The sequence below is a fragment of the Haliaeetus albicilla genome, chromosome 1 (assembly GCF_947461875.1).
Source record: "Haliaeetus albicilla chromosome 1, bHalAlb1.1, whole genome shotgun sequence".
NCBI lineage: Eukaryota > Metazoa > Chordata > Aves > Accipitriformes > Accipitridae > Haliaeetus > Haliaeetus albicilla.
This window is the reverse complement of record NC_091483.1, coordinates 17274061-17292522: the sequence shown is the minus strand read 5'-3', so window position 1 is coordinate 17292522 and position 18462 is coordinate 17274061. Positions and strand designations below refer to the sequence as shown.

Here is an 18462-nt window from a genome sequence, read left to right as displayed (position 1 = left end):
GCCTGGCTCCACAGAGAAAGAACGTAAGTGGTAGCGTAGGCATGGGAGGGAGCGAGATAAGGGACTGGAGATGTGGAGCAAAGCTCTGAATTTTGCTCCTCGCAACCTCTGTTGCTGCAGAGCAGAGTTGTTAGTCAAAGGCCCAAGACAACTAGGACTTGTTTATGACTTAAAACTAGGTGATGTGAATGTTGCCCTCAACTGTCATTCTTGGGACTTACCAACAGTGGAATTAAATTTTAGGAATGCCATAACTACAGGGCAGTCATAGGCAGTGCCTGCACAGCATGCAGTTCTTGGCGTACATCTGGTAAACATTTAAGGTGGTAGTTCTTATCTGTGGAGCAGGTCTGAAGAGCATCGAATGGCAAGGGACTGGACTTAGCATTGCTGTGGGCCACTTCTCGTCCTGTGGGTATGAGCTGAATTACCAGCTTTAAAAGACTGGCTGTGGATGGAGAAAGAACATGGACAATGAAAATACCTTTATTCCACGTGTGTATAGATAGGAAGAAATGGTAAGACAGTTTCTAGTCAATTTACCAGGTTTCACCTGAAAAGTAACAAGCTAAACTAGCATTGAAAAAACAGTTTACGGAGTTTTGTCTGTACTTTTCTCAAACCTTTTCCTTACCAATAAAGTTATGAATTTCTTTTAGTCGCGTAGAGCCTCCTTCTTGTCACCTTTCAAAAGCATTAGCTTTTCTGTAATACTAGTTTCTGGCATTCTGTTTTTTTCTTGGTTCTTAATCACGTAAATCTCAGCTGTTCCTTTAAGCAAATAAAAGACAAGTGAATGTCTACACCTTAAAATTGTAAAAAAAAAAAAGCCGGGGGTGGGGGGGGCACGACGACGACGACGACTGACCGGAAAAACTGACCAGAAATAAAATATAGAGAGTATAAAGAATAACAGAAGCAAAATGATTTTTTAATCTTGCTGGGCGCGATCCGGCGTTGGGCCTTACAGTCCTTGAACGTGTCCGTTAAGGAGACGCGCCCCTCCCGCCCCTGGGGCGGAGGCGAGCGGGGTCCGGTCCTGCCGGCAGCAGCTTGAGGGAGGGATTCCTCGGCGAGGGCAGAGGGCTCCGTGCCTGCCGGCGGCGCTGACCGCCCCCGCCTCAGGGCACCCCCGAGGCCGGAGGGGAGGCGGCCGGGCTGCGGGCAGCCCCCTCAGGGGCCGACCGCCAACAGCGCGGGAAGACATCCGCGGCAGCGCCCTCACGGCCGGGTCCGCGCCTGCCGCTCTGCGCATGCGCCGTGGCTTCTGCCCGGCACTAAGATGGCGGCGGCCAGCAGCGTGAGAGTCGGCTGTCCGGGAGCCCCGTTGCGTGCCGAGCAGGTGATGATGGCCGCGGGAGCGCCCGGCGCCTTGGCCCGGCCGCAGGGGAAGCCCCCCCCACACCCCACTCTACCCTACCTCGCCGCTTTCCTTGCGCCGGGGCAGCCGCCGTGGGGCTCGCCCCGCCGGTGGGGCAGTGTCTGGAGGTAGTGCGGCCTGCGAGGCTTCCCGGCGGCGCCGCGCTCCCCGCCGGTCGGAGCCGGCCCCCTCGTCCTCTCTGCCCCCGGGTCCACGCACCTGTGGGGCAGGCGAGTTTGCACGGCCGTCCCTGGTTTTGCATGCCCCTGTGTAATTTACTGGCGCCTGCCTGAGACGTGGCCGCTGTTTGGTGTTTTGTTTGCTCGTTTTAAAAAAAGACCAAAAAAAAAAAAAAAAATCCCTAGTTGTGATGGTGCTGTTTCTTGCAGTCCCTCTCCATGTAACGTCCGCTTTCTTCAGCTTTAGGATACATCTGAAAATCCTGAAGGCAGTATTAGGCCGTCTTACGTAAGTAAGCATTAAAAGTTAAAGTGGTAACTAAAGCAGTTATAAAAATGTGTATATTGATTCTGTTAACTCTTTCACGTTTTCTTAAGGGGAAAAATAGTCGTGTTGCCATGTGTAAAATAAACCGTGAGCTCGTTAGCTCTTTTCTGGGATTCTTTGCTTTATGAAGATCCTGTTGTTGAAGTGCAAAAGTTTTAACCTGCAGATTTTGTGGTTGATTATGAAACTTAACGAGTGCATGAACTTCCACTGTACAAAACTATTTGGTCAGATATGTGCTAAAATATTTATTACAAAAATTAATTTTAAAAAGCAAAGAAGTGTAACCTGTTTCCAGGGCGTAATCTAACATAAACATGATGCGTGCTTGACTTTTGAATGGTAAATACTCATTTTAAAGTTGATGCAATTATCAGTGGCATAGAGATGAGCATGTTTTCGAATGCTTAGGATTTGGGGGGAGGGAGGATGTCTTTACTAATGCCAGTGAAAATGAAAATGTTGTTTGATCTGTCAGCTTTGCGTGCAACCTTTCTGGCCTACAGTATACACAAATTTTTTGTTTGTTTGTTTTTATTGTAGGAAGAGCGAGTATTTACATCCTTCAGAATGCCCAACTCCAACGCTAAATTTCATTGTAACCATAGAGGTGGTCAGGAAGCTGGCAGGCGGGAGTTGGTTTCCAGGTCTTTGCAGAGTGCCCAGCATTGCCTGGAGGACCAGGATTTTGGAACTGCATATGCTCACTATCTCCTGGTACTAAATCTAGCTCCTGAGTTAAAAAGTAGTGTCAAAGTAAGTGCTCCTTGAATTGCTTGAAACAATTTTATTTACTGTATTTCTCTTGAGGCTTTGACATGTTTTGTGCTTGTGATTTGTTGTGTGTAACTGATTTTCCTATTCAGTCTTGAAAATAAAAGCAGAGAACAGTAATAATGGAGACAGCCAGTAACTTGTTTAATAAGCTGTGTATCCCTATGGGAAGGGAATTGATACACTTGTCTTTTAGTCTGTGTGTGTCAACTAAGTCTAATAAAAATAGGGCCTTGTTAGTATTGGCTTGTAATACAGCATGCATTAATATACACGCAGGCTCTTAGTATACACTGCTGGGTGATGATACTCTGTGGATGTCTGAGAGCTTATTTCTGCTTCTTCAAGTGAGCCAGCTAACTTGGGATAACAGCAAACAATTGTATGCTGCTGCTTAGGGAAATGAAGGTGTTCAGGTGCATGTCAGGATACCTCTAGATGTTTCCAGGGCTCAGTTCCCTACTTAACTATCAGCAACTCAGTGGTATATGTTTTACTTTCTAGGAAACATTTCAGTTTACTCTCTTTAAATGGGCAGAAGAGCTAGATTCTCTGGCACGGATTCAAGATCTGTTTAACTGTTATGAACAAGCACTTGAACTGTATCCAAATGATGAAGTGATATGTAATAGCATGGGAGAACATCTTTTCAGGTTTGTAGTAATGGATGTTCAATTTTTGTAAGGTTCACATTTATTATTGTATGTTAACAAACAAGGCCTAACTCAGCAGAGCACATAAAATGTGCTTAAAAGTAAATGCAAGCATATGTTTTAATGCTGTATAGTGTGTACAGTTGAACTTCACATGTTTGTCAGCTTAAAATACAGTAGCCAATGCTAAAATAAATGTTGATAGTCACAGCAAAAGAAAAAAAAAGTAAAAGCACTTTTACTACAGTAAAAACGTAAAAGCACTGCATTCAGACATTTTCTAACAATTTATTAAGGAATCACTAAACAAAAGAGAGACCAAAATTGTTCAGAGTCACTGTGTTAACTATTGTTGTGGTTAACCTACAATTTTTGAAGTTCTTTCTTTCTTTCCTGTTAGATCCCTGAGAACTACTATCTTTTAGTTCTGGTCCTTCTTGAGGTCACATATAACAGACCTTTGAAGTGAAGAAACTGGTCGTGTATACTGTACTGCGTAGGGCTGTTCTTAAATGGTTTGAGCTTATGCTTTTATATATTAGTGTAAAGCATTCTTTTCCTACTTTTTCCAAACAGTGCAAAACTTGATGCTTTGCTGTTGCTTAGAGTTCTCAGGTCTTCTGAGGCTGGAATTTTAAGATTGAAATCATAGGTTGTGGATCCAGATAATTTTAATTAGATTTGTTTTTTGTGATTACTTTGTTTTAAGGAACAATTCTCCCAGCATTGCATTAAAATGTACATGTTTCTTGCATTTCATGGATTTGGTTTTTTTTCAGTGCTGACAGATTTGAGAATATGTTACAGGTATCATAAAAATTTGCTTTAAGTTCACAATTTAGTTTCAAAATTGCCACTTAATGCAAGTGCTGGCAACTCAAAATTTGGTTGTTTTACAATATGTTCCAGTTAAATATGGTAAAGCGGTTTGGGGCTTTGTAGTATTCTGTTGACTTGAAAACCTGTGAGACTGGATTGCAGAGTTGCTGCTGTCATATTGTTGCAGCAAGTTCTTGTAAACCCTGTTCTAGTTTGTCAAAAGATGTAGTAGTGGATGAAGACTGGTGCACACAGTGGTATTTTTGGACTATCTTTGCATTTTAAAGTGATTTGATCTAGAGCTGTAATTTTTTTTTTTTCATAAGGTAATATCAGTGTTTCTAAAGATAATCTTTCTAATGCAAAATATTTCCATTGCCTTTTCATTGATGTAAGACCTCTTTACAGACCCACAGATATTTACATGTACTTGGCCACTGAATGCATGCTTTCTATTTATTTGTCATTTTTACTCTTAGAATGGGCTTTAGAGATGAAGCAGCTGGATATTTTCATAAAGCAGTGAAGCTTAACCCAGACTTTGCTGATGCAAAGGAGAATTTTTACCGCGTTGCAAACTGGCTTGTGGAACGCTGGCACTTCATCATGCTCAATGATACCAAGAGGAACCTTACTTACCTAAAAGCTATTGAGAATGCTGTCCGCTCAGGGTGCAAGTCTGTCCTTGATATTGGAACAGGAACAGGAATTTTGAGGTGTGTCATAAGTGCATATTTAACGTGAACTTGTTCAACAACAAATATTTTTTTATTAAAATTTGGTTGCTAGTGAAAAAAGTAATTTACTGTCATGCCTTTATTGAGACAAAACTTAAGAAAGGAAACAAAGCTTTCAGAAGTCAGTGAGTCTGGAGGTCAGTGCCTAGTAGTATTTTTTGAATTTTTTTTATTATTATTTGTTGCAGATGCTTTTTTGCCAATAACTGCTGTATAAATTGAATTACTCATGTTGGTGTTGGAGTTGTAACGTCACATGTCCTGTCTTTGAATATTGAGCCTAGTATAAAGAGTGGGTTTAGCATAGCTGGGGGAGTATCCTTATGCTACCTGTATATTTTGGGGGTTTGGGTTTTTTTTTGGTGCTAGCATATCAAGAGGATATCAATTTGTGCAATATCAGTGTTCACACAAGAGATACTAATTCACTTGATTTTTAGACTTGAACTGTTTTCTTAGAGATGTGAAGCAGATGCAGAAATAGAACTTAAGAAAACTCAGTATTCTGTCATGCTTTACCTAAAATCATTTAAACTGGAGGGGAAAAGCCCTGATTCTTGTTTTTCAGTATGTTTGCAAAAAAGGCAGGAGCATCTTTTGTCTATGCCTGTGAATTATCGAAAACCATGTATGAACTTGCCTGTGATGTGGTAGCTGCAAATAATATGGAAAGAGAGATCAAACTTCTGCATTTGAAGTCACTTGATATAGAAATTCCAAAGCACATACCTGAAAGGTACGTTGTTGTGCTCTGTTGTGATACTATTTTTAATTTGCTCTTAATTTCAAGAAAATTGAAAATACCCTGTGATCTAAACAGGAAGTAACTATGCCTATGATATTACCCATAAGGTATGTATGTTCTAAGTTTTTATAGAGTAGTGCAGAAATGACAACCTGTTCTTTAGATCATACTAATGTCTATGGTAGATCAACAATGTCATAAATTGAGGAGTTTAATTCTTTTATGGTGGGAGCTTTGGGGCATATGCAATTATATTGCAGCAATAGGAAAAGAGAAATTAGATTACGACATCATAAAAGTAATTTTAGCACACTCTTATACTTAACAGCTTGTGGCTTACTTCTGCAGCCCATGAATAGGATGGAGGTGTGTAATAGGGCTGCAAAGAAAGACTGTTTCTGGGACATATTACACCACTGCAACTCCATGTCAATTTCTGTATTTGTCAAGAGAGATCAGAAATTGCAGATTGTCTGCCTCTTCTGATCAGGGAATGAGGGAAAACCTCCCCTCCCCTCTGTCCCCTAAGGAGCGTGCTACTGTGTTTGGAGGCAAGAAGGTGCCACATGATGTGCATGGGTTCCTGGTGGTTTGCATCTGGAAGTCTGGTGGTGGCTGGGCTGACTATAGCTGTGAATGTCAGCACCTTGCCGTGGGAGGGATCCATAGGGCTGTGAGTGTAGCTTTAGATACTGGGAGTAAAATTCAGTGGAAGGGTGTTGCAATTTGTCCTCTGAGAATAGGTTTTTGTGTTTGTATCGAGCTGCTTTTTTTTTTTTTTTTCATATATACATCTGCCCACCTGTCTGTATAGCAGAGATCCATGTGCTTTGGAAAATTAAGTAGCTTATTTTTCAGTGTACGTTATCTAGACTTTTTATGCTACCCGGCTCCTCCTTGTTCACTGTCCCATTCAGCAGGGCTTCTTCAGGAGGATCTGTAAATTTTTAGCAGGTAGAAATCTGAGGGGATTTTTGTTTGTCTTGGCATATGCGAAGGACTGGTTGATCATTTCATCTCACCACTACTAGGGATGCAGATTAACTGTGGGAAGGAAATAATCTATTTTACTTTTAATTACTAACATTTAATAAAGTGTCTGGTGATGGTACAGGCTCATAATCTAAAATGATGAAGCTCCCGTGGTTTTAGCATGCCAGTCAAGCCTTGTCTAATTGTGTCAGCTGAGCTATAGTAACTGATCATATGTGTCCTCTTAGTGTATGTGATGAGTTACTGGATGTCACCTGTCAGGAATAAATGGTTACTGTTCTGGAAATGTCTTATGCCGTATGTTTTTTGGTTTAAATCCAAAGGATTTAGTATTTTAGGGCCCATTAGTCTGCACAGGAATCTTATTTTGTTTTGATTATAGTTTTGCGGTTTTTAAATTCCTTTTTAACACACATGCATGGATGCATCTTGCACAAGATTCAGACAAAATACATATTCTGCAGTATCACTGGCTGTGTGCCCAGGCTGAAACATCTTCCTATTTTGGCTAGATTCTTCCCCTACAATTTATTTATAAACACTGAACAAGAAGATTTATGGTAAACTCTTGCTTATTATTTATTCTCTTCTGTCTGCATCTTGAATAACTTCTAACAACAATTCAAAACACATCATTTGTTGGAAGAATTAAATTGCCCATCTGTATTGAAACTTCAGAACACTGGTAAAAGTTTTACTTTGAGCTCACGTTGGTGTGGTGGGTTTTTTTCTTTAAAAGAATGCTTGTTAACAGGAATGTGTGTTATACATTATATTTCATGGTGCTCTTTTTCTTATCTAGAGTTTCCTTGGTTGTCACAGAAACAGTTGATGCTGGTTTATTTGGAGAAGGAATTGTGGAGAGCTTGATACATGCTTGGGAACATCTACTTTTAAAACCAAAGGTAGGTGATGTGGGTACATACGTATAAATGGGATTACTGTTTTGTTTGCTATATATTCATGCGTATATGTATGTGTGTGCATGCGTATGTGCACACATTCACAGACATATGTGATTGAGGAGCAACGGTCTTGTAAATACTTCATACCTATTTATATTTTAAAAATGAGCAATCTGGGTTTGTTCTATGAATTTGATTTTTGGCAAAAGGCAGTGAGGCAGCTGCATACGTTGTAATTCTGCGAGCTCATGTTCTGAGTAGACAGATACTTTCAATGCACGTTTCCCTGATGTAATCTTCTATCGTACAGAGATGGTTCACTCTTGATCACTGTTCATTCCTTTTTTTCTTTCTTTCTTCTCTTCCCTCCTCTCCCCCCCACCCCCCCTTTGTAACTAACACCAAACGGGGTTTTGTGTGTTTTAAAGGCACTATTTTCCTGCAAGTTGGATTACTTGAGATACCGACTAGTAGCAGAAAGTTGTGTCAGTGTAAGCAGAAAATGTTGAATTATGGTAGAATTATTTCTCATCATAACCTAGGGAACAGTCGATTATAATGTGGTAAATCAGCCATATGCTTATGCTCTTAATTTATTTTTGCTAACTTAGAACTTTTTTGGAAGACTGAACAATTCCACTGAGTCTTGGATTTTACTTTATGTATTTTGTATTTTAGCTAGCGCACATTAAGCGAAGTAATACGACAAGGAGTCTTATATGGGTTAACCTCTGTTAGGCCTTATGAAATAGAAGGACTTCTCTTTTTATTTTGATGTTGCCTTGATTCCAACTAATTTAAAAAAAAGTCTTACCTAGCTGAAAGCTTTTGTATTGTATTTAACTGAAACTGATGACCTCTAGTGTTAAGTATAGGAATGATGCATAGAGGAAAGGTCCTCAAATGTTTCAGTATATTCTAATGCAATACAAATTAAAAAACACTTCTAGAATTACATAGAGGAAGTGGTAGACTGAAAAGTAAAGCTGATGTGTGGATATATTGAAATACAGTATTTAAGAAACTCCTTTAACGGTCAGCTGGAATGACAAACACCAGAAACTTTACTAGTCACTAAGAACTTACTGATGTTTTGACTGTAACCTTGAATGGCTCAATATGTAACCTAGGCTTTGCAGTAATAGTAGAAATAGGTCACTGTCTTATTGCATGTTGTTATTCATGTTTTCACAGCCTAAAAATCAAGATGTCAGTACTGGAGACTATGGCAGAGTTATTCCTGCAAGTGCTACAATATTTGGAATGGCAGTGGAATGCAAAGAAATACGTAGACATCACAGGTATGTTTAAACTCTAGCACAGCTTGAACCCATATTTGTTATTTGGGAAGAGAGACTGGTGGTTTTGTATTGAGGATTTTTCATTTACTGTTGTCTTTATTTTTTTGAATGGCTGATTATCAGTTTCATATCTGTTTCACTAAACAGATTTCTGCTACCACCCTCCCCACCCCTTTTCCAGGCTCTTCCCCCTACCCCCCCAACCAAAATAGTGCCTTTAACCCCCCCCCCCAACCCCTACCATGGTTCAGACTTTCTGGATCACTTAATCAGAAACTCTTGGGTTTCAGTTATGCTGAAATACGTGCCTTTAACACATACTAAAGAAATGTAATTCCTTAAGAGTAAAATTACTTCTCAATTTCTATATTGGAGATTTTTGGATTAATATTTGGCCCTTATCCTCGTTTTACCGTCTTTATAATCTGCTTCATACCTTGCTGCTGGATCTAACCATTTCAGAAGATGAGGACAGGATTTTGTAAAGTCTAAGTGTTAATAATCCCACCTGGCATTACCTTTCTGAGTATGTGCCTTGCCTGATTCTGAACTAGCATACAGTAGGGTTTCTTTGCTGAGACCGGTTCTGACTGTGTATCAATTACTTTACTCATTTTTATTCTAATCTTCTAGAACAGCGTCACTGTATGGAGGCAGTCTCTGAGAGGTTTGGATTTGATGTATTTTGTTTGGGATTAATCTTGTTGCAGACTAAAGAAAACACTTTTACAGGAGCTTCAGTGTACTGGATGAAAAATAGCCAGGCAGCATCAGTGATTTTTCTAATGCAGTAGACCTGGACAATGCCCAGAAAGAGACAGAAGTTCCTATAGCAGATGGTTGTAGAAGAACTTTCTTTTAAGCAAAGTTAATTATTCATCAATTAGAAGATAGGTTTTTGCCTTGAAACATGGCATTGACTGTTCCTTACAAAATTTATGCAGAATGAAAGTTAATGTACTGTAACTTTGGATTGTTGAATTAGCAATCCATTCTAATGGTATAGCTTAAGGTCAGGTGGCTAGCAGGGCTGAAACAATTGCCACAAATTAATTATATGCTGTAATAAGAAGAGAAATGTCACTTTAAATTTTCCCACATTTATAGTTTGAGATCCTTTTTGCTCCAGTAAGAATACCTGTCTTAAATCTATTTTAACAAGTGCTGTTAAGCTTTATGTAAAATACTTGCCTATTGTCAGATTTAAACTATCCAGATCTCTCTGAATTATTCTGATGTGTATGTCTCTACTCTTCCTTAAGTGTTTTCATGATCTACAGCAAAACTTCTGGGTTTGGATGGGGTTTTTGAGTTGGATGCCTAATGAAATAGCAGTGTGAAAATACCTCTTTTTCACATGCTTTTTATATAGTCTAGTACAGTTTCTGTCTTGTACAATTAATACAACTTTTCTTTGAGCTCTTCCTCATTATTTAATTTTTTCTGAGTGGTTATAAGTAGATGTAGAGCCCAGAAATCTATGAATACCTGAGTTGTTTTTCTGAAGTACATTTAAAAGTGTTTAATCTATCATCAAACACTGATTCATCTTGCTGAGGGAGGGACTCACTCCAATTGTTGATAATCTTGCATATCACAGTCATTTATCTGTGTCTTATCTGCTTTGTATTCTGTCCCTTTGTTTTAGCAATTTTAAGTTATGCTGCATTTCTTGTGCTCTGATTGTTTTGGGGTTTTTTTTTCCTAGGATATAGTGAAATTCTAGATAAATTGTACCACTTTTCATATAATTCTACTTTTGGTGCACTTAAGCCAACTTTACAAAAAGTTTTGTGCTGGTTTACCCCTTATTGTAGCTTTATTACTTGATGTTTTGGTGATAGTTGTAATGTTTCTTTACTATAGCTGGTGCTACTTGTACCCATCATTTGTGTTCCCTAGAATGGTGATAGGGCCTAACTGTGCTTTGGTGTTAATGTAACTATGTTGGTTTTTTATGGCTAGTTTTAATTTTCTCCTGAAGTCATTGCTCTCTATTTGAAGCGGTTTTCACATCCATGTGAACATGTCAGTTAATTTGTTCTTCAGGAAGTAAACACAACTTGTGAGAAGACTTGAGTTCTACTGAGGATAAATTTAGACTTCCACAAAACTTTTAAGATACCAGAGTATACTACATGCTGTTTTTCAAGTTTGAACTAAATATCTTTCAAGAGTCATATGTAACAGTAAAACAATATTCTAGGAGAACATAGGTTTGCTACATGAGTGCATCTACATTTAGTTATTTTGAATAAGATATGCCAGAATATTGGTTAACCTACTAATGTAAGTCACTGTAAGAATTACTGGTTTCAGGTATTTTTAATGTTTAACTTTTAGTCAATTAGGCCCCAGAAAGAGAGGCAATAAAGTGACTGTACTTGTGTGCCTATGTACTGAAGCCAGAAGGGTTCATGATAATATAATAATCTGCTGACCTCTTCCACAATACAGGCCTCATACAGCAGCTGTTCTGTTTAGTTGTAGTATTTCTTTAAAATAATACATGGTTTCAATTTCAAATGAAGGAGAATACATTCTCATCCTTGTTGTTAAAATATCTAAGTTACTTCACTGAGCAGGTGAGAAGATTGTAAATGTTGATACTGTTGCTGTATTTTTTAGTATTCATTGTGAAGTACTTACTACTTTGTGCTTTCTATATGTCACATACACTTTTATTGCTAGGGAATCTGCTCCAAAGATGGAATCTGATTTGATTTTTGTCTTTTAGCTATGCTTAATGGTCAAAGTATATTTGCCTAAGAATCCAGGTTATGACAAAAGGCAACTTATTCAATTCTGTGATTGGGAGCTTTAAGGAGATGACTGTGTCTGATGAGAATATTATCAGACAGCCTGTCTAGTCTTAATTGTAGGGAGAACTTTTGCAGGGAGGGGAGGTTCCTGAGAAAGTGATTCAGAATTAAAAATAGTTCTAGAAATAGAAATTTAACTGGTTGTCATTTGACCTGAGTGCTAGATCTCACTAAGAATGTAGATTTGCTTGATAGCTGTCACTTAAATGGGAAGCAGTAAGTCCTTCACAGACAAATGTACTTTTTTAGAATAAAGTGTAGCTTGTGCAAGACTCCTCTCGTGTAACTTCCTGGCTCATACTTTGAAAATGAGAATATATCTTAAGTCCTCAAACCTAAGAGGTGGACAGTGTATGTAATTGTTTTAAAGCAGTTATAGCATTCTTTCTTCTTTTAAGCTTTTCATACAAGGTTGTTTCTAGAAACCTGATTGATCCTCTGTCTTACAAGAGAGGATATGTGTATTCTGAGTTGTCAAAGCCTTTTCCACCAAGAAATCAACACTGAGACTTTCTTTGCAGCTATGTAACTATGAAAAATGCCTTAGTCTGCATAGATTGTGCTTGATAAATATATAAATGCAAAATGAAAGTTTTAGGTCAAAGAGACTCCAAAAATGCATTTTCCTATTGCATATCTATCTTTGTTCTGACTCTTCTGTTCACTTGAAACACCTTCACTATCTGTCTAGAGCAGCAGCAGAAGAAAAACTTCATTTGTTCTTATTATCACAGGGTATATTCTTCTTTCTAGTTCTCTGTCAACACTCAGTGAGTTGTACTTACAGGGGGAAAAGTCTGTGGCCTTTGACAAAGGACATACTGGGCTTTTTCTCAGTTTCTGGTGACAGCATTCAGTTCTGAAAGTGATGTGCATTTTCTGTGCTTCAGAGCTGCTCTGAACATAAAAACCCCACAGAATTGTTTTACTATTTTTTAGTTTTTCTATTCTTACAGTCTATGTATTTAAAAATACTTAGCCCCACTGGGAAGAATTTCCTTTGGTTTTTTTTGTCAAATTATTTGAAGTTTCACTTCTTCCCTTTTTTCCTTTACTCCCAGAGTGGGAACGCAAGAAGTTGCTGGTGTGTGCTTGTCAAATTCAGTGCAGTTCTTTAGTCCAACATACGCTTCTGCTGGTTCAGAGGAAACTGTTGAACCTTACACCACCGAGAAGCTCAGTCGTATTCCTGGGGGTTATGTACCTCTGACAGAACCCTGTCAAGTAATGACAGTAGATTTCAACAATCTGCAGGTAATGATCTTTTTTATGTCCTATATATAAGTAATCTATTTGTGAATAACAAGAGTCCCATATCTTACTTGCATTCCAGGTTCAATTTCAGAACAGTTCCCAAGTGCAAAGTTGGCAGGGCTACACTGAAATCCTCTGCTAGTTTTGCTACTTGTCTGGTTTTGTGGTGATGTGATTCATCAGATGACAGTCTATGAGTTTTTGAAGGTGGAGTTTTTTGTTTGACATAGGTTAGGGAATTAAACTAGCTCACTATAGGATCAAAAAACTGCCAGCCTCAGTACAGGGAGAGGGAGGAAGAATGCAATAGACCCATCTTAAATGATTTATGCAGTTGTAGAGCTGACCTAAGTTTATTCCTCTAAAGTTAGAGTCTTCAAGAAATAGATGTATTTTACACCTGGCATAAAAATGTCTGTAAAAAAGGTGTAAAAGAGAGGTGAGATGAGGAGATTATCCTGTTCAACTTGTTTGAGTCCACTCTTCAGCTCCTTTGGTGTCTTACAGTATTTCTGTAATGGCATTCTAAAATATGGTAGCATTATTTTGTGTATTTTGCACAAAATATGTTTGTATGTATATACTAAATAGGCCTGAACTATAAGGCAAAGGACCTCAGCTACTTGCAGCTGAGCAAGCTAAAAAGATCCGATCTTTGGTGTGTTTCTGGCTCATTGACCTGTGGTGAGGAGTTAGCATTGAGTCAGAGCTTAAAATAGATTCTGTTATATAAATGAAATTATTCTTGGCTACTGCTTGGCCAGGAATTGCAGCATTTTCTGAATCAATAGCTTTTCCTAGTTGGCTTGTCTGACATCCTGAGATTAAAAATTAAATAAGACAAGGCTCTTCAGTGTACCATTGGGAGTGATCTCTCTGTGACCTAATGTTGCTTCTGCTTCTAGCATCAATAAGAAACTATTACTCTCGTCTGAGAGATGCCTACTTTTAAGCATCTGCTTGCTGGCAGACATGTAAAGATAATTTTAAAGAGTAAAGAACACTGTTACTCTTTAAACAGTGTTTCAGAACTGCTCCTTTGAAGGTTCAGTTAGACCAGTGGAGGATTCCTGTCATGAAATGGTAAGATATCATAAGTAAAGGTAAAGGGAAGAAATACAATTGATTTATTTTGAATCATTGGTTACTGTTTGTTGTTACTTTGTCACTGGGCAAATACAGCAATTCCAAACACTGGTAGGTTGCTTTTGGGGGGGGCGGAGCTTAGTTTTGTCATGGCCACACCTGGATGGTCAATTGGTGCAGCTAAAAAATAAAAAAGAAAAATTGTCTGTGCTCCTATTAGAATAAAAAAACCTGCAATACTTACAAACAGTAGCAGAATTGTGTACTAAAGATTGAAATTCAGATAAGAAATCACTTAGCACTAGTAAGGTAATTTCAAAGACCCATTTTCTAAACTTGTATTTCAAAGAATGAGAGGGATGTTGCATTTATTCTGCTTGTACCAACTATCCAGACCTAAATTGACAGAACTGAGAAAAAGACTTAAAATATGGTGCAACAGTGTTTCTCAAACTGAGTTATGGGAGGATTCAAAGACATCAGTACAGATCAGAGAAATAGTAAGTCAAAATTAAAAAAAAAAAAGGCAGCTGAGTTATGCTGATTACTGCTATTATTAGCAGCAGCAGCTCAGTTCCTCCCAGGCAGGGGAACAAGGTGTGGCCATAATTACAGGCTGCAGACACTTGCACCTAGCCAGGTACTACCTGTGTGCATGTTTGCTGGCAGCAGATTAGTGCCACTGGGAGTGGAAGTGAGTGTTTACCTCAGCAGCCAGTAATTAAAGCTCAGTCTCACTTTCAGGCCCTAAAGGAGCTGTGCTCTTGCCAACAATTACAGATATTGGATCTTTCTAATTTTCATGAGAAGTTACTGTGTGGAGTATTTGAGAAATTCTGGATTAAGACATAGGAAACTTGATAACTGCGTTCTTTCTGTAGCTTTTGTTTCTATTTGTAGTCCCATTTACTTTTTTTAATGCATGTTTTCTTTTTCTCATTCAGAGGATATTTGTGGCATAGCATCGGTGTTTGGGTTTTTTTTTTTACTGCCTATTCCTGCATAGCTGCTTTATTTTCTTCACTGTCTCTTTCACTACACTAGTTGATAAATTGCCATCCTGATGTGCTAGAGCTGTTTGAGTCTGTAATTGTCATAAATAATAGAAAAAGGTTTATGCAGTGGACAAATGTGAGGAATAAATATGGGATGAGCAGCATGGTAGAGAACAGGGAAAGCTGAAGTAACTGCCTTCAAGTGGGTTTTTTAAGTGTTGTGTACCACAAGATAGGAATGTAATACTACAGTTACTAGAACCAGTGGATGAGAACCCTGGGCCTGCTGCTTTTGAGGAATAATCAGGAAGAATATTTTTAATATCAAATATACTTCTAAACAGCTATAACTTCCCAGAAACCAAGAAACAGATGCATGCTTGTGCTCTTGCTGCCTTGCTTACTTGCTTCAAGGGACTTACTGCCAGGAAAGCTTCAGCTTACTACTCTTTTCCTCTCCATTTGAGGATGTACAGAAAAAATGACTGGCAGCAAAGCACTTCTATTGAAGAGCAGTGAGATCTTATTATGAACTTTATTAGCATCCAGTAATTTTAACATGTGTGTCGTTCAGCCATCCCTCAATTGTGAGAAGAGAGGTAGACCAGCTCTTGGAGAACACAGAATGAGAATAAAGAGGAAAAAATAACAAATGCAGCATGTAAGAGCTACTCATGTTCTTAGAGTAGAACTTCTCTTTTGCCCTGCGTATTATAAGATTGAAACTTAGGATCAATGTCAACATAAGCAGGTTAGGAAGCTGATAAATGTTTAGGAAAGGCTGTTACTAGGCAGAATGTTGTGACCAAGAGAATCTTTGGTCCCTTGTGCTTGACCTCCTGTTAATTGGTTTTTGCCAGAACTGTCTCAAGACATTGGAGCTGGGCCTTTTATGTTCATGAATGTTGGTAGCAGAAGGTAGTTACTGAGGAAAATAAATTGTACATGGAAGAAGACTTAATTCCTGTTACATACTCAAAACTTTGTAGGAGTACTGGAGAATTTATAACCTGATACCTTTAGGTGAGACCTTAGTTCTTCCCAGCAGTGAAACTGTACATACCTGAACTTTTACAGAAAGCCTATAGCCCAGGTATCAGAGAAAATATCCTCAAAGATGTTTGACTTAGTGTTTTTGTAATGATTTTGCTGAACCTCTGTTCAAGCGAATTCAGTGCTTAAAGTATTTCTAGAACTGATTCAACACAGGTTTTAAGTAAAGCACGTGCCTAAGCGTTGGCTTGAATCCAGCCCAAAAGACTGGCTGTGTTTTTATTACTTCTCATAAGGCAAGCCTTGCCAGTCTAAAGCCTTTCTTGCAGTTTTCAGTGTTTTTAAATATGTATGTTCTTAGATGTAGGCATGTTTGCTTTAATGGCTGATGGGTGCAGTTTGGTCATGTGGATAATTGCACTTGCATGTGGGAAGACAGTTCCTATGCTAGTGAGTACTAGTGATGATAATTGGTATTGTAGCAGCTTGTTAACTTCAGGTTTCTGTTGGGTGTCCTCATGGACTGGTACAGAGATTTGGGTAACTTAGTGTAATAAAACCTATTTTTTATTCATGGAAAGAAACTCTCATTTTTTCTCTCCTCACTTTGGTCAGGAGCTGAAAAGCCTTGCAGCTAGAAAGCCCTGGAAGCTCAGCCTGCCAGTCACTGAAGGAGGAATACTAGATGCTATTGTGGTGTGGTTTGTACTACAGCTTGATGATGAGCACACTCTATCTACAAGTCCCAGTGAGGAAACTTGCTGGGAACAGGCAGTCTATCCTGTGCAGGGCCTCCTTGGTAAGTCCTGTGGATTTTCTTGTTGCGGTACATTAACTTGGTTTCACTTTGGTTTTGAGCTGGTTAGGTTATCTCAGAGGTTAGGAAGTGGCAGCAAATAGGTTTAGGAGAAGTTCAACAGCAAATAGCTGTGAGGTGGTTCCTGATCATGTTTCTGGATTGTAGTGTACAATCCCTGCATCAGGGCTTGTTTGTGGGACTCTGCTATGAAGCAGATAAGGGACCTCCTTAAGATCTGGGAGAACGCTTTTCATTTCATTAAGCTGTGGGGTTTTTTCTATACTGAATTAAATGCATTGTGGAACAACTCCAAAAAGTGGGGCTACTGACTGGCTCTACTTAGTCAAGATGTGACTTGTGAAAGGGAGGTGGCGTAGGAATTGCTAGCTGCTACTGCCGCAACAAAATTAAACATTCCCACCTACCCCTTACCTCCATTTTGGACTCAGCTTGAATACTGTTCCACACACAGACACAGTGGCAGTGTCATTTCCAACAGCCTTTACTCTCTGTTCACCCATTTTCAGTTCTTCTGTTTCATAAGGATCATTGAGTCCAACTCCCTGCTCCTCACAGGACTACCTAAAACTAAGCCACATGACTAAGAGGTTGTCCAGATGCTCCTTGAACTCTAACAGGCTTGGTGCTGTGACCACTTCCCTGTGGAGCCTGTTCCAGTGGCTGACCACTGTCTCAATGAAGAACCTTTTCCTAATGTCCAATCTGAACTTCCCCTGACGCAGCTTCATTCCATTTCCTCGTGTCCTATCGCTGGTCACGAGAGAGTGATCAGCACCTCGTCCCCTGCTGCCCCACTTGATGAAGTTGTAGACTGTGATGAGGTCACCCCTCAGCCTTCTCTCCTCCAAGCTGAACAAACCAAGTGACCTCAGCCACTCCTCTTAAGTCTTGCCCTTGAGACCTTTCACCATTCTGGTCACCCTCCTCTGGACACACTCAAATAGTTTGATGTCCTTCTTATATTGAGGCACCCAAAACTGCACACAGTACTCAAGGTGGGGTTGCACCAGTGCAGTGTAGAGTGGGACAATTGCCTCGAGGCAATTGTCCTCCCTTGACTGGCTAGCTATGCTGTGCTCGATGCACCCCAAGACACGGTCGGCCCTTTTGGTTGCCAGGGTGCGTTGTTAACTCATGTTCAACTTGCCATCAACCCAAACCCCCAGCTGTCTTTTCGTGGGGCTGCTCACCAGCTTCTCGTCCCCCAGTTGTACATACAACCAGGATTACCCTGTCTCAGGTGGAGAATCTGGTGCTTCCTCTTGTTAAATTTCATACTGTTGGTAATTGCCCAGCTGTCTAGTCTATCCAGATCTCTCTGTAAGGCCTCTCTACCCTTGGGGTAGTCCACAGCTGCTCCTAATTTAGTATCAATAGACAGCAGGGGCAGCTGTGCCATAGACTGGTTCAGCTGACAGTGTAGGGGAGGGAAGAGACTCAGCCTACATTGAAAGAAATGTTTGTCAAACTATAGCATTTTTGTTTTGAAATTCTGGTCTGTATCAGTGGATTTACTTTCTTAGAGCATACGCAGAGTATCCAAAGACCATCTTGAGCTGTACACTGTAAATGTTCCAGTAAAATTTACTTTTAATAAATTACCCTTTCTAAACTGTAGCTATTGTTTTCCATGTAACTACGAATTTACCTTTGTCTACAGGAGGTATTAAAATGTAAACATTTAATATTTAGCATTTT

General features: G+C 39.4%; 1 protein-coding gene across 4 annotated transcripts in view; it reads left to right on the top strand.

Annotated features, from left to right (window-relative positions):
- The first annotated feature begins 1156 nt into the window (after positions 1-1156).
- PRMT9 (protein arginine methyltransferase 9) overlaps positions 1157-18462 on the top strand; it is a 24019-nt gene continuing 6713 nt past the window's right edge. The window contains exons 1-10 of one of the 4 annotated variants that reach the window (XM_069780438.1): positions 1157-1342; positions 1781-1828; positions 2411-2623; positions 3146-3294; positions 4593-4829; positions 5419-5586; positions 7391-7493; positions 8688-8794; positions 12678-12870; positions 16560-16743. In XM_069780438.1, the coding sequence (XP_069636539.1) occupies positions 2438-2623; positions 3146-3294; positions 4593-4829; positions 5419-5586; positions 7391-7493; positions 8688-8794; positions 12678-12870; positions 16560-16743 (1327 nt within the window). In that variant the 5' untranslated portion in view covers positions 1157-1342; positions 1781-1828; positions 2411-2437. Of the gene's footprint in view, positions 1343-1749; positions 1833-2410; positions 2624-3145; positions 3295-4592; positions 4830-5418; positions 5587-7390; positions 7494-8687; positions 8795-12677; positions 12871-16559; positions 16744-18462 lie in introns of all 4 variants that reach the window. The other 3 variants (XM_069780456.1, XM_069780428.1, XM_069780448.1) reach the window with 3 other exon arrangements.